The sequence below is a fragment of the Gracilinanus agilis genome, chromosome 3 (assembly GCF_016433145.1).
Source record: "Gracilinanus agilis isolate LMUSP501 chromosome 3, AgileGrace, whole genome shotgun sequence".
Classification (NCBI taxonomy): domain Eukaryota; kingdom Metazoa; phylum Chordata; class Mammalia; order Didelphimorphia; family Didelphidae; genus Gracilinanus; species Gracilinanus agilis.
The window spans coordinates 529,767,748-529,784,628 of record NC_058132.1 but is presented as its reverse complement, the minus strand read 5'-3'; the positions used below and the strand labels follow the sequence as shown (position 1 = coordinate 529,784,628).

At 37.9% G+C, this 16,881-nt stretch overlaps 1 protein-coding gene across 1 annotated transcript in view; it reads left to right on the top strand.

The window, feature by feature from the left end:
- Positions 1–5,013: 5,013 nt before the first annotated feature.
- The window catches only part of DNAJC3 (DnaJ heat shock protein family (Hsp40) member C3), a 91,418-nt gene continuing 79,550 nt past the window's right edge, over positions 5,014–16,881 (top strand). Inside the window, exon 1 of the mRNA XM_044670567.1 lies at positions 5,014–5,111. Coding sequence (XP_044526502.1) covers positions 5,030–5,111 — 82 coding nt within the window. The 5' untranslated portion in view covers positions 5,014–5,029. The remainder of the gene's footprint in view (positions 5,112–16,881) is intronic.

The window sequence follows — 16,881 nt, the reverse complement described above, 5'->3', positions numbered from 1 at the left end:
CAACAAAAGATTGTGGGTTGTTTTTTAATTGTTTTAGATATTTTTTGGGGAAGAGTATTCAGGTATATAACTGATGCTTAGGGACCATAGAAAAGATGATAGTCATTTCCTTATTTTGCTTTTGTTTTCTTGGTCAAGGGAAATGATCTGTGCACTACAGAAGATAAAAATTGCTAATGGGAATTGTAAGAGGGAAATAGGTTTTAAAGCATTTTGGAAGCTTAGACAAGTGGGCAGGAGCTGAGATTCCAGCCTGGAACACAGTGGACTCTTTCAAAAAGGCAGTTGGGGTTTGGAAGGAGTTGGGAAGCCACTGACCTGAGAGACCTGTGGATTTGGGTATCTCTAAGCAACACCTGAGACCTTACAACTAGCAGGATCAAGGAGTAGAGGCTGGGATTTGTTATGTGGAGATGGAAAGCATGGAATCCCTGCAAAGATACAGGGACAGCCTCACGCAGAATTCCAGGGGACCCCCCTGGAGAACTTTGGGTGAGGGGGCAGTTGAGAGGAATTGACAGTTACTTTGTGGAGGTTGAAGTGAGCAGACACCCTGCTTACTATTCCACACTTGGGGGTTCACTTGAGAGGCTATAGTGGCATAGCCAGTGTGGTTACTACATAAGGATTAGCCTGTTTAATAGGGTTAGTTTATATCAACTTCAATACAACAAATATTTAGTGATTAGAGAGTAAAGATATTCATTAATAGCAAGAGAGTCAGTTTTAGTTAAGTGCCTTTATCCCCTCCTGTGAGAGGGGAAGGGCAGCTTCAACCTAACAGTTCAGGATCACCTTTCATTATCCTAAAACCCCCATTAACCTCTCTAGTTTTCCTTGTTATTTCCTAATATAACATTTACCTTTCAATATCTATGCCTGGAAATTATTTGGGGGAATACTCACAACTCAGTCTGGACATCTAGTTTGAATCCTGTCTTCAGCCAGTTTTAAGAAGATCATCTCTGTCCTCAACAGTTATATAGCTAGCTTCTACTTACTCATCTAACTGACCTGTGAGGAAGATAAATTAAAGAAAAGGAACATCATTGGGGTTTCAGTCATAACAAAAACTTACCAGAAGAATCTCATTCCTGCCTTCATTACCAACTGAAGCAATAACTGTTAGAGGGGGAGGGGTTTGAGATCCAGGAATGTTTTACCCCCTCCTTCCTCACTGAAACCTGTCAATCTGTGGCTCTTGACTTGAAGCTCTATTTGGCCCTGACACATTATCTGCTTCTCCAAATTATCTGTTATCATCATCATAACAGTTTTGGCCAGCCAGCCTAGGATTTTACTATAGAACCTAGTGGAGAAGAGATATATGGCCAATATGATCAATAGAGCAATTATTACCTTGGGGTGATCTGGTGTTTTAATGTATGGGATTTGGCAAACCTATGCCACATTTTGGTTTGTCACAGTTCCCCAATTTTTTAAGACGATGATAGAGTTTTATGATACTTATCCGTGGCTGATGATTACAGTAGGGGAGGCCTTGGCTTATGTACCAACAGGGATAGCCATGACTGCCACTTGCTATGGGGCCCTAATGATATTGAGGAAGGTACTGGCTTTCACATTTGGAAAGGCTGAAGTTACTGACCCAGTTATGGAACAGATGTTGGAATATATGAAGGGTAAGTTCAGTTGGTTTTAGTGACTATGAGTAAGCTCAGTTTATCAGTCTTGTGTGTTATGACAACCAAAAAGCTAATTTGATTTTGGGCTGCAGTGCCAGATGGCAATAATGCTTCTAGAAGTGAAAGCTGTTCTGTTATTCCACATTAGATATACAGCAGTTATGCATGAGGTGAGCATGCAGTAAAGGCCATTTTCAATAGTTTTAGCATCAGAAAATTGTTTTCCATGGCACTTAGGTATTTGTTTTGTGATAAATCACATGTGTTGTAGTGAAGTTGAGTCAAAATCTTGGGTGGCCAGTAATATGCATACAGTAGAATTTTCAAAAGCATAGGTGTACCATTCTTAAGCCTTGCCTAGAATCTGCCAATAATGATTTATCCTGGTTTCCTTTAATTTGTTCCAAAATTTTTTTAACATGTTAAACTTCAGTGAATAAGTACAAGTATTCAAATGCATAAATGAGAACAAAAAAGAGTTCAATGCATTTATAAATGCCCATAAACTTCTATTTTTTACTGACAGCTAAATCTAAAATAAGATATGTTAATTATTTTAATAATAAAGCTTCCAAATTATCTGGCTAACTAAAACTTTAGCAAGTTCTTAATTCCAATATTCCAGTATTTGATAAAAAAATTTCACCTTATTCAGAACTTCATATCTTATACTTTTATTTTATTCCTAATAGAATAGCCTTAACTAAGACTCTTAATAGGATTAACCTATATTGTTCAGTTTAAGTTGTCCTTCCTTAGACTTTTTCCAACTTCATTACATCTCCTTTTTTTTATTTTTAAACCCTTACCTTCGTTCTTAGAATCAACACTATATACTGGTTCAAAAGCAGAAAAGTGATAAGATCTAGGTCAGTGATAGTGAACCTTTTAGAGACTGAGTGCCCAAATTGCAACCCTCATGCTGCATGTGAGCCCCTCACCTTACCCCAGATGAGAGAGGGAGGAAGTACTCCCTTTGTGCTACTGGGCAAAGGGGTGGGTGATGTGAGAAATGTCCTCAAGAGGCATTCTGGCAGGAGTGGGGGTGTGGGGAAATGGACAGACCCCTCCAGCATGGGTACCCTACGTTTGCCAACATGGATCTAGGCAATAGAGGTTAAATGACTAGCCCAGGGACACATAGCTAAGAAATGTCTGAGGCCAAATTTGAACCCAGAACTTCCCATCTCTAGGTGGGGCTCTCAATCCACTGAGCCACCTAGATGACCCCATTACATCTTTCTTAAGGATAAACTTGTATTATAGTAAGCATTATAAAATGAGGATAAATTAATATTTTCTGTTTTATTTCAGACCCTACATGAAGTCCATTATTTTCTTGATCTTTTGGCTATACCACCACATGGGTTGATTCTTCATTATTTTATACTTGGCTCATGCTGTAGCTCATCTACCATTTTTCTGTCCACTTATATAGCTGGTGAAATCTGTTTAAATCAAATAAACAAACTCAAATGGATTCAGATATTCTCAAACAAGATTTTTAACATTTTAATGATTTTAATTTTCTATCACCACTAAACTATAAACTATATAGTTTATATATGAGGCATATATATATATATATATATATATATATATATATATATGAGGCAGGGTTCTCGGCTTCAACCTTGTAACCATGGATTTCTCTTGCTTACTTCTTTATTTTTTAGAGTGGGACTGTCTAGAGCTGATAAGATTGGAGTTCAGATTTAGCCTCAGTATGCTAGCTATATGATAATGAGAATGTTTGCTTCTGTTCCCTGTTGTTGCTAAGGATGAGATATTTATAAAGGAGTTAGCACAATGCCTGGCACATAGTAAGTGCTATGTAAATGCTAATAATTATTATAAATATTATTACTGAGGAAAATACAACTCAGTCAACTGACTGGTTAAAAAACACATCTATCTTTTGATGGAATATGAACTGTATTTGTGATTTCACTTGCATTGGGCACTTCTCACTAAGAAAACTCCAACAATGCAGGTTGATACTTTCTCTGCAACTTAATCTTAAGAGCCCAGGGTCATACAACCAGTAAATCAATTCAACAAACATTTATTAAGCTAGTATTATTGTCAGGATCTGAGCTAAGCATTTTGCTTGCCGCATGCTAAGTAGTATGTGCTAGAAGCGGGGCTTGAACACGTATAAAACAAATAGCAGAGTACAAAATGTTAGATAACATAGGTCTGTAAATTGCAGTCAGTCTTATTACTCAAATCAACTAGACGTTTACATTTGTTCCCAGTTTCCACTTCCTAGTCCCCTCCCCTTTACTTTTTTTTCTTTCTCAGTTGCCGTGGTTACTAAGGATGCAAGGACTTTTTTGGGGTGAGGGTAAGGAGGTCTAATTCTACCACTCAACCTGTTGGCCTCTTCCTCAAGGGCATCCATTTAATACAGCCTTATTTCCTGGGAGCTTTGGTAAGCCTAGGGTAGCCTTTCCCTCAAGGGCTGCTCGCATTTGTTTTCAAGTCAAGTCGATCCTCCTCTTCCTCTACTCAGTCTCTCTCCAATTTCAACCATATCCTGTGGTTTTGCAGGAGTTATCTTCCTCTCCCTCTATAAAGCGTCCAACTTCCGGTTCCTCCTCGGTTCCGCAGTTGCATCTGTGGTTGTTGATCTGCCCACTGAAGCCCCTTTCCCCGCCCGCAAATAAAGCCAGTTCATTCTGAGGCTTAGAATCTCGGGCACCGAGTGCCTCAGTTTCTTTATCCGTGACGGTGGGGGCAGGCCTGAAAGATCTCAAAGATCCCTTTCAGTTCCAAGTCTGTGGAACTGAGGCTCGACCCAGCGAATCCTTAGTTCGGCCTTTCAAGTCACCTCTTCCTGACCATCACCGGAAAAGCGAGACCTGGGGGGTGGCCACTTCCCGCGAGCAAAATGAGGTCAGAGCCTGAGTTGGAGCTTCCCAGAGCGCCCCAGACGCATGCGCCTTCGGCCGCTGTCACCTCCTCCTAGCAGTCGCGGCACAAATTTACCCTCTAGGGCTCTCCGCGGGCTATTTCTTCTCTCTTCCCCAGCCCCTCCCTCTATTCCGCCCCCAGCCAAGGCTGTCTTAGGGTTCTCTGACAGCTCGAGGCAGGCGGACGCCTCAGCGTCTCGTGCTTCCACGTTATCCTATCAGGACGGGGGCGGGGTTAACGCTTCGGCGACCAATTATCGCCAACCACGATCCAGGCGAGCCCGCTTAGAGGGCGCCCTGGAAGCAGGCGATTGGGCGCCGGCGGCGGACCGGGGCGTAGCGGCGTCCGCGGCTCCGCCCCCTACTCCCGTCACCAGCCGTGGCCCGAGCGGCTCCTGCGGCCGCGGGAGCTGGTCAGTTCCCGCACTCTTTTCGACGTCGTCCTCCTCCTCCCTAGCGCCCTCGGCCATGGTGTCTCCTGGTTCCGTGACCAACCGGCTGGGCTCGGTGTTCCCCTTCCTGCTAGTCCTGGTAGATCTGCAGTACGAAGGTGAGGGAGACCCTCCCGGCCTCGGGCGGCGGCAAGCAGGGCCTGGCCCTGGGAAGGCTCTTCCCCACAACCTCCCCACCTTGGATTCGGGAGGCGCGGGCTGACTGAGCGGGGTCGGCTGCGACTGGGGAAATCTGCGTCTGGCGTTGGGGGGGGTGTATTGGGTGGGCCGGTCCCAGGATGGGTTGAGTTGTCGTCGAGCTCTAGGTTTACCGTCCCCGTTCTACCCCTACGCCTCCCCACTCTTTGGCTACCTCTTTTGGATCCCCGGGCAGGGGCTCCAGGTGGCCTGGGACTGTGGGTGGCGACTCTTGATAGCGCTCCTGTCTTTCTTGCTTCATAATCCTAGTAACGAGTAAATCTTAGTTGTCCCCCTCCCCATGACTGAAAAGGTGGTCCTCAGCTGTCCCCCTAACCCGGACGGAAGGGAACTCTGAACCGCCCCTTCCCCAAGTTGGAGGGGAATTCTTCAGCCACTCCCTCCACTGGCTAGAGGAGAAATCTGAACTGCCCCCTTCCCATAATGGGTAGGGATAGTGAGTGAAGCAGGTGAGGGAGACTTGAGGAATGTAGGTTGATCCTGAACCTTTGAGGTTTCACGTGGATGTGGGGGCGGAGTGAAAGGGTCTGTCCTTGTCTGAGTATCTATGTTGATTGGCGGAAATGTATTTTTCCATCTTAAGTTTTAAAGCAATTGCCATGTGAGGGTTAGTGGGAAGAGAGTTAAAGGGCTTAGTGCAAGCTCTAGGAAGGCAAGAAGCCTTAGTTTTTAGTTTGCACACTAATGCTTATAGATAGATGGTTCCTTCACTTCTAAGTGAGGAGGATAGTGGGATTTATTTTTTTTATTTTTTTAATGAACCTGAAGCAGAAGTTTGATCTGGGAAACTTGGAAAGGAGGGACTTTTTTTTTTTTTTTTTTTTTTTTTTAAATACGATCGTTTGACTAGTTATCAGCTAGGTTGTGACATGGAAACCATTTTTTGGCCAAGCTGCTCGGAAAGGAGGCCTGAAAAAGGCACGAAAATATTACTTTAAATAGAACCAGTAAGAACTTCGTTTGGGTCAATGTGAATGTTTTACCTTTTTGCTATTTGAGAACCATAGCTTCGAATAGCAAAAATACTGGAGCTTATCAAATGTGTGCTTCCAGGTGAAAGCTTAAATTTATAGAAGGAAAAGCAATAACTTTTAGAAAAGTAATCAACGCATTATTTTTATAAGAGAGGAGTCCAAAAAACTTTCAAAGATCTCTGTACTTCCTTGAACAGAAAAATAAGGTCTTTACAAGAAGTAGGAGCAGTGTGTTAATACAAAATCCACCTTAATTTGAATTTTAGAAGAATATTGAAGGAACCACCTTTTAGGGAGAATGGAAGGGTTGTGTATTAAATAAAGTGCCTAACTAGTTTGCCACCACAAATTTATCAATCATCAAGACAAACTGTTATGTAACTTTAAAGTTACTTTAATGATATTTGGAAACTTTAAAGTACTATGTAAATATTAATTTTTGTCAATAATTATTTCGTGTCATTATAGATGGTAGTTTTCAATGTAATGGCCCAACTCCTACTAGCAGTATAACTATCAACACGCTTTGATTGAGAGTGACCAAGCATTAAGAGGAAATCCTAGAGGAATATTTCTAGAAGAATCCACTAGACTATAGGAATATGCTTTGTTTCTTTCTTTTTTCTATTTTTTTTGTAGTTCATACTTGTAAGAAAAATTTTATGGAAACAAAAATATGGTGGGATTTGGGGAACTACAGTAAATGTAAAGCTGTTTAACTATTTTAATTTTAGAGTCTGGTGGTGACTTTCAAATTATATGTCAGTTTTTTACTTTTTATTTTTAAAAATCCTTACCTTACACTCTATCCTCTGTGTTACCTAACTATCCTTTATGCTAACTTTTAAAAGACTCTTCAAAATCATTTGGAACTTTAGAAGCAGATGAATTGTTATCAACATACCTATTGCTTTCCTGTTACGTAGATCCCTGTTTTTGACTAAGTAGCTGAGTTGGTTGCTTCCCTAGAGAGATTTATAAATGAAGACCAGGAATATGTTAGGGAATATTTTTATCAAGCCTACTTTTTTAGTTTTAAATTTTAAAATAAACATTTTTTAGCATTCTTTTTTTTTTTAATTTTGAATTCTAGATACTCTCCCTCCCTCCCACTCTCTCCCCCCCCCATTGAGAAATCAAGAAATATGTTATAAGTTCATCAGAGTAGCCAAGTTTTTCTTAATTGATTACAACATTGCTATTACTATGCACAGTGATTTCCCAGTTCTTCTCACTTTACTTTTTATTGGTTGGTATAGATCCTGCCATGTTTTTCTACTTAACATTTTCCACAGTACAGTAGTACTCCATCACAATCATATGCTACAATTTGTTAGCCATTCTGCAATTGATAAGTGTTCCCTCAATTTTGAATTTTTTGCCTCCACAAAATGAGATGCCATATATTTAAACATATATATCCTTTTCCTCTTTCTTTGATCTCTACATTTTGTAGACCTAGTAGTGGTATCATTGGGTTCAAAGAGTATGCAATTTAAAAAAATATATATATATATATGAACATATATATATATATTTTATTTTTTCCTCATTTACATGTAAAACAATTTTTAATGTTTTTAAAAAAAAATTTGTGTTCCAAATTACCTCCCTAATTTCCTCAGCCCCTCCCACCTCTGAGATGGTAAGCAATCTGATATAGATTTTAAATGGGCATATACAGTGTGATAGCCTTTTGAGTTTAGTTTTAAATTGTTCTCCAGAATGGTTGCAACAGTTCACTACTTCTTCCTCATCCTCTCTAGGGTTTGTCATTTCTGATAGGTGTGAGGTGGCACCTCAGTTGTTTTAATCAATAGTGATTTAGAGCATTTTTTTCATGACTATAGATAGTTTCAATTTCTTCTGAAAATTCTCTTTTTATATCTTTTGACTGTCAATTGGGAAATGGCATTTATTTTTATAAATTTGACTTGGTTCTATACTCATTAAATATTTGATAAATGAGGCCTTCATCAGAAAAACCTGCAAAAAATTTTGATATTACTTCATTGTGTATGGTACCTTTAGTAAAATGTAGTTTCTAAGATTATACCTTTTAATTAGAACTATTTTTGCTTTTGCCTTGTCTGAAATCATGATTGATAGATAACCCTACCTTTTTTTAGTTCAGATGAAGCATATTCGATTCTGTTCCAGTCCTTGTTTAGACTCTTATATGTGTGTTTCTGTTTCAAGTGTGTCTCTTACAGACCACGTATTGTTGGATTCTGGATTTCCAGTCCGTTTTGTTATTCGCTTCCATTTTATGGGTGAGCTAAGCCCATTCACAGTTATGATTACTGTATTTCTTCTCACATCCCATTTTCTTTTGTTTCTTATCTCTTTTTATCCTGTACCTCCTCAAAAATCTTATTTTGATTCTAACCACTGCCTCCCATAATTTGTCCTCCCTTATAAGCCCCCCAGCTTCCTTTTATCCCTTTCACCTCCTATTTCCCTATTGAGTAAGTTACATTTCTGCCTGTAATTGAATGTATGTTTATATATGTGTATATATAATTCCCTCTGAGCCAATTCTTCTGAGTGATGTTTAAGCATTGCTCTGTCAACCCTGCCTCCATTTTCCTTTAGCTTTAAAAGGTCTTCCTTGTGCATCCTTTTAATTTTTTTATCTTTTCCCATTCTGTTTCCTCCTCCTTCCAGTGCATTATCTCTTACCACTGTCGGACTTAAATTAATATCCAACATTCCAAGAATTATATTTTTATAGTTTATTAACTAATAATCACTTGAAGAAGAAGGATTAAAAAGGAAATAGAAGTAAAAAAAGGCCTAATTATCTATCAAAATTAAAACCACATGAGTAAGTTTCTCATGCCTCTCCCCTCATCTCACCTCCACTGCGTACCATCACCACCGAAAGAGAGAGCGAGAGGTGGGGCTACACCAAATTTTTATACTCCCTATGTCAGTATGTAATGTGAGAAGGAACATGGGATGCTAGGAATTGCTAGTATAGAAATTAATTACACACCTCTTCATTTTTTTTGGAAGACCATTCCGACATAATCAGTTCACATCCATGTCCTCTATGTATGCAAACTCTTTTAAACTATTCTAATAATGATAAAGTTCTTAAGAGTTGCATGTATTATCTTCCCTTATAGGAATATAAACAGTTTAACTTTGTTGAGACTGTTATGATTACACTTTCATATTTACCTTTAGTTTGAATATCAGATTTTCTAATCAGCTCTGGTTCTTTTTATTAGGAATGCTTAAAAAATCCTCTATTTCATTAAAGATATATTTTTCCCTGGAAAGATTATATTTAATTTTACTAGGAAAGTTATTCTTGATTGTAATCGTAGCTTCTTTGCCTTCTGGAGTTTCATATTCAAAGACCTCTGCTTCTTTAAGATGGAAGTCACTAAGTCTTATATGATCCTGACAATATTCGAACTGTTTCTTTCTTGCTGCTTTAAGTATATTTTTCCCTTGACCTGGGAATTCTGGAATTTGGCCATGATATTTGTGGGAATTTGAATTTTGGTATCTCTTTCAGGAAGTAATTGGTGGAGTAACTTAACACTTATTTTAGCCTTTTCATCTAAGATATAGGATTAGTTTTCCTTTATAAATATGTCTCAGCTCATTGATCATCCTTTTAGATAATCCAGCATTTCTTAAATTGTCTCTTATTCTATTTTCCAGGTCAGTTGTTTTTTCAAGGAGACATTTCATATTTTCTTGTTTCTTGATGTTTCATGAAATCATTAGCTTCTATTTGCCCAACTCTAATTTTTAACCATTTATTTTCTTAAGTGAAATTTTGTACCCCTTTTTCCATATTTTGTTTTTTTAAGGCATTCTTTTCTTTAAAAAAAATAACAAAACCCTTACCTTCCATCTTAGAATCAATACTATGTATTGGTTCCAATGCAAAAGAGCATTAAGACTAGGCAATGGTGGGGGTTAAGTGACTTGCCCAGGATCACATAACTAGGAAGTGTCTGAGGCCAGATTTGAACCCAGGACTTCTCATCTCCAGGCCTACTCAATCTACTGAGTCACCTAGCTGTCCCCTAAGAAATTCTTTTCTTCAGTGAATTTTTGTACTTTCATTTCTATGTGGTCTAGTCTGCTTTTTATGAAGGTTGTTTCTTCAATGAATTTTCATACTTCCTTTAGCATTAGATCTATTCTGTTTTTAAAGTGTTACTTTCTATAGTTCTTTTTGGTGCCTCTTTTGCCAAGCTGTTAATTCTCTTTTCGTAATTTTCTTGCATCATTCATTTCTTTTCCCACCTTTTCCTCTACTACTCTTAACTCTTTCTGTAACTATTTTAGGAATTCTTTTTGAACTTGAGTTCAATTAACATTTTGCTTTAAGGCTTTTTTACTATTTTCACATTCTTATCTTATTCTGAGTTTGTCTTGGTCTTCTTTGCTACTATAATAGCTTTTTAATGGTCAATTTTTTTTGTTTGTTTACTCATTTTTTCCAGTTTATTTCTTTACTTTGAACTTTAATTGGGCTCCGCTCACCTTGGGGCAAGGACACAGTGCCAAGCTTCAGGTTTTTTTATACTGCTATTTTCAAAGTTAGTTCTGGGCCTCTGCAAGTTTTTGGTGATTCCAAGGTGGTGTGATCCTGGAAGAGGTATAATCACTGGTCTCCTGGTTTGCCCTGTGGTCCTTAACCAGGAGAAGGCCTTGCTCCTTGTAGCCACAAGTACTTGTGGTTTCTTTACCTTGGAACAATGACCAGGGCCCCTGCTCCATTGTGACCAATCTTTAGATCTTTTCACCTAGGAACTGTGATCCTTAAATTCATATGTACAATAGAGTTGACAATCAGTGCCAAGTGTACCCAATGCCAGCTCCCCAGTAATTTCTGACTAGTTGACTGACCCGCTTACTGTGTCTGGGCTGAGAGTTCTTAAATGTGCTTTAGCTTCTGGGGCATCTACTTCTCCCCATGGCCCAAGTTTTCTTGGGCTGAAAAAAGGTCTCACCCCGACCTTTTTTTTTTCCTCTACTGCTACAAAATTGATTTGAGAAGCTATTTTGAAGTTGTTTGGAGGAGAATGTTAAGTGAGTTTAGCCGGTTTGCCTCTAATCCACCAACTTGGCTCCCTACTTTTTTAGTCTTGATGAAAATAGTAACTATTTTAGTTATTATTTTAGGAAAAGTAATAATTTTTTAAAAACTTAATTCAATCCTTTTCTCCCTCTTTATATTTATTAAATGAGCTCTGAAACATTGTGTTGCAAAATTAACCCCTAAGACAGGGATATCCCAAATTGGAAATTAAAGTTCTTCATTAAAAATGGTTTGGGAGGGGGCAGCTGGGTAGCTCAGTGGGTTGAGAGCCAGGCCTAGAGACGGGAGGTCCTAGGTTCAAATCTGCCCTCAGACACTTCCCAGTTGTGTGACCCTGGGCAAGTCACTTGACCCCCATTGCCACCCCTTACCACTCTTCTGCCTTGGAGCCAATACACAGTATTGACTCCAAGAGGGAAGGTAAGGGTTTAAAAAAAAAAAATGGTTTGGGGCAAATTGTCAATAAAGGATGAAACTTGATCTGTGATTTTATTGCAATAGGGAACTATCTATAACTTAAAGTCTTACAGCAATTATCCTAGGGTCACATAGCTAATATGTATTAGAGGTAGAATTTGAACCCAGGTTTTCCTGTCTCACAAACCATTTCTCTAATTACTATAATACATTACTTTTTAAAAAATATTATTCATATAAATTTGGTTAAGCCCCTCCAGTCTTCTTCATTCAGACATATAATGTAATTTTCCGGAAGTGTAGTTTGGATCTTGTCACATTCCTCCTCCCTCTAATAAATTTCAGTGGCTTCCTGTTGATTTCAGGATCACCCATAAAATGTTCCTTTTGGCAGGCAAAGCCCTTCATAACCTAGCATATTTTCCAATCTTATATTTTGCCTTGAACTCTTCCATCTAGTGACATTGGCCTCCTGGCTACTCCACTGACATACCATCTCTTAACTGTGATTATTTTCTCTGGCTTTCCCTTATGCCTGGAATACTCTCCTGTCTAATAACTTGCCTGTCTTCCTTTTAATCTTAAATATTAAAATCCTACCTTCTATAGGAAGCCTTCTTCAACTTCTCTTAATTCTAGTGCCTTTGCCTTTTCTCTTAATCATTTCCTATTCATCCTCTATTTAGCTTGCTTCATATATATTTGTTTGCATGTTGTCTCCCTGTTTAGACTGTAAAAGGTCCTTGAGGGCAGGGACTGTCTTTTGTCTTTGTATCACCAATGCTTAGCACAGTACCTGGCACACTTTAGGCACTTAATCTTAATAAATATTAATTGATTAATTATTAACTGAGAAAATGGAATTCATCTGACACAAGATCCTTTCAGCATCATCACTCATTCTTCCTTCTAGTCACAGAAAAGGCAGCTCTACTCTTAATTAAGGCTAATCATTCTACTTGCTTCTTTTATTCCATTTTCTTCTGTCACCCTAGACTTTGCCCCAGCAGTTATCCCTCTCTCATACATCTTCAATGCTTCTCTTCAGACTACTTTCCATATGCTTACAGATGTTAGGCTTTGTCAATTTTTAAACAATTATTATTTTATTTTCAGGGACATCTGTCTCCCCCTCCACCCCCAACAGAGGAAGCAAGAAAAATAAGACCCTTGCTATAAACTTGTATACTTAAGCAAAATAAATTCTTGCATTGGCAATGCCCAAATTAGCTTCCTTAAAACAAACAAACCCATGTTTCAATCTCTATGTAGAGTCCATTGCTCCTCTACCAGGAGGTATTTACCACGTTTCATTATAAGTTGTTGGTTATTGTGTTGATCGGATTGCCCTTATCTTTCAGAATTCTTGTCTTCACAGTATTTTTATTCTCTATAATTTGTTCTGCCTATTTCACCTTGCACAAATATCAGGTTTCCCTCTATAATTTTTTTAACGGCACAATAGTTTTCCCTCACATTCATATACTATAACTTGTTCAGCTTTTCCCCAATTGATGTTATCTCCCTACCTATTCTCTCACTCTGTTTTAAATTCTTTGCCACGATCACCCTATTGCAAATATTAATAATATGGAAATAGGTCTTGATCAATGACACATGCAAAACCCAGTGGAATTGTTCATTGGCTACAGGAGCAGGATGGTAGGAGGGGAAGGAAAGAACATGAATCATGTAACCATGGAAAAATATTCTAAATTAATTAAATGCAATTTTTCAAATAAAAACATTTTTTGCCACCATAAAAAGAGCTGCTATAATTTTTTCAATATATTTATCCTTTTCCTCTATCTTTAATTTTTATGGGGTACAGACCTAGTCTATGGGATATAGACCTAGTAATGGTATCACAGAATCAAAAGAGCATGCAAGTTGAATAGCTTTTGTGGTGTAATTCCAAAATGCTTTTTGGAGTGGCTGGATCAATTCACAATTCCACCAAAAGTTCATGAATATATCTATTTCCCTATTTCTCCTTTATTTTTTGTTTTATTTTTTTTGTCAGCTTTGCCAATCTGTTGAGTTAGAGGTAGAACTTCACGGTTGTTTTAATATGCATTTTTTTAGTTATGATTTAGAATAGTTTTTCATATGTCTATCAAAAACTTGAATTTCTTCTTCTGAAAATTACCTGTTCATAGCCTTTGACTATCAATTGGGCAATAGATCTTATTCTCACAAATTTCAATCAGTTCTCTATACATCTTAGAATTAAGTAAATCTTAGCACTCAACTATTTGCTGCCCTACCCTTTCATTGACATTTATTTTTACAAAATTATTATGCACTTTCCACAAGAAAATCAAGTAAGTTTGCATTTACAACTATTTGCACTTAAAATGAATTTTCTTATACAATAGTTTCAAAACAAAATATTAGTTTCTCTCATTTTGCTCTCTGTATATTCACATTTGTATTTATATACATTTTTAAATATAGTTATAATTTTTCCAATAAAATCTTACTTCTTTGCATCATTGAGGGTACATGGTGACCTTTGCTTCTCAAAATCCATGTAAGCATAACATAAGCTCTAGATAGATCTTACCAAATTGTAATGAATAGTGTTGTGATAAATTGCCCAGTGATAAAAGGCCTAGTGATAAGTTGCATGTAAAGAAGTGACTTTCCCATCATAGCTAACTCTCCTACTAATGTCCTTGATCCTCTGCTTCTTGGCCCTTTTGTCACCTCCCTTCTCCATAATTCTTTAATTTAGCCTCTTCTTACTGGCTCCTTTTCCTGCTGCTTATAAACATGGCCAAATCTTTCCTCTCCTTAAAAACAATAAAAAATTTTGCTTGACAGCCACCTGCACCTCAAACTAGATGTCTTACTTTTCACAGCCAAATATCTAGAAAAAGTTGTCTTTTACTTTGTTTCAGATTTTTCTCCTCTACTTGAGAACAACTGTTTGCAATCTGACTTTCCATGTCAGTTTGAAATTACTCACTCCAAGGTTTCCAGTGCTCTTTTAATTGTCAAATATAATGACTTTTTTCTCTGTTATTTTTAACTTCTCCACAATATATGACACTATTGACTATTATCTACCCTTGGATATTTTTTTTTCTCTCTCTGTCTCTCCCTTTCTTTACTATTTCTTCTCCACTTCTCTGTCTCCTTTCTTAGATTATTTTATCCTGTGTATCTAGATTAAACATTCAGCCCTAGCATCTTTCTTGAGCTCCAGGCCCTCATTATCACCTACTCATGGGGATATTTTTCAATTGGAAGTCTCCTTTGGGATCTTAAAGTTGTATCCTAAACAAAACTCATCATTTCTCCTCTTGCCCCCCATTTGCCTTTTTCCTTAATTTACTCTTTTTTGTTGAGGGCACTATCCTCCTAGTCCCCAGGTTTTAAACCCCTGGAGTCATTCCTTGATTTCTCTTTCCCTGAATTCTCTGCTCTCCACTAACTTTTCAGTTGCTAGGTCTTATTTCTATTTCTTCATCATCTCTAGAATCTGGCCCCTTCTAGTTTGTCTTTCCGGGCTCTATTCCATACAGACTGGCACATTTTGATTTTTGTGCATAGGTTGGTTGTTCCCCTTGACTGAAATACACTTGTTCTCATATCTGTATAGAATCCCTAGCTCATAATTAGGAATGTTTACTAGCTTTGCTTTCTTTGTTTTGAATTTTTTCTTATAGTTTTTGATATTTCTTTATAATCCTCATATTTATAGTTTCTGATAGAATTGGAGTGTTTCATTACAACATCCCATAGATATTTAGACTTTGGACATTTAGCTTTTTCTTTGCATTTGCAGATATCCTGTATTGTGTTGTATATTTTCTTGAACACAATTTTCAAAAAGATAATCTTAGGACATATTTCCAATCATGCTATAAATATTTTTCTCACTAATCTTCAGTCTTTCACTGTCTATTGGTTCTTTTCCTGTGTAAGATTAAATTAATATCTAATAACTCTAAGTATTATATTTTATAAGATTTATTAATAATAACTTGAGGTAGAGGAAATAGAACCTGAGTGAAGAGAAGTTTTCCCGACTGTGATAGTGGGAGAAGAGAGAGAGAGAGAGGTAGGGTTACAGAAACTTTATCTCCAAAATGTAAGGACATAATGTGAGGATGAAAGTGGGATTCTGGGAAATGGAGTCCTGGAGTACAAAATTCTAATTGCACACCTGAAACCTACAAACATTCCCATGTCTTAAAAAATCCCTTACTTGATTCATAATACTGTCCTATATCTCTCCAGTTTGTGATTAAATTCCTTGAGAAAACTCCTTACAATTGGTGCCTCCACTTCCCTGTAGTCACTCTATTTGCAAAACATGTTAATTTCTCAAATATCCCCCCCTTCTCTCCTGTGGCAGTGCCACCACTCTGAGGCAGGCCCTCATCTTCTCATGCCTGGATTATTTCAGTAGCCTGTTGGTAGGTCTGCCTGTCCCAAATCTCTCTCTCCCCTAATCTACCTTCTATTAAGCCACCAAAGACATTTTCTTAAAGCACAGGTCTGATCATGTCACCCCACAACTCAATAAACTCCAGAAGGTCCTTGTCACCTTCAGGATAAAATGCAAAATCCTTTGACATTGAAAACCCTTCATAACCTATCCTCCTTTCCAGTCTTCTTACAATTTACTGCCTACCACATATTCTTTGATCCAGGCATTGGCCTCCTGACTGTTTTCACAAACAAGACACCTCATCTCTCAGCTCTAAGCATTCTCTCTGGCTGTCCCCTATACCTGATATGCTCTCCCTCTTCTCCTACTATGGAACTCTTTCCTGATTTCCTCTAAGTCCCAACTAAAGTCTCATCTTTTACAGGAAGATTCCTCAGCTTCTCTTAATTCAAGTACCCATCCTCTATTATTTCCTCTTTATCTTGTATATAGCTTGCTTTGCTTAGATTTGCTTGCATGTTGTCCTCCATCAGATTGTAAACTCCTTGAAGGCAGGACTGCTTTTTGCCTCTTTGTATCCCTGGCCATTAGCATAGTGCCTGGTACATAAATAAGTAAATAAATGAAATAAATACCTATTATTTTTTAAGCCTTTACCTTCTATCTTAGAATTGATAATAAGTATTAATTATAAGGCATAAGAGTAGTAAAGACTAGGTAGTTGGGGTTAAATGACTTGCCCAGGGTCATATAGCTAGGAAGTGTCTGAAGTCATTTGAACTCAGGTCCTTCTGCTCTGGCACTCC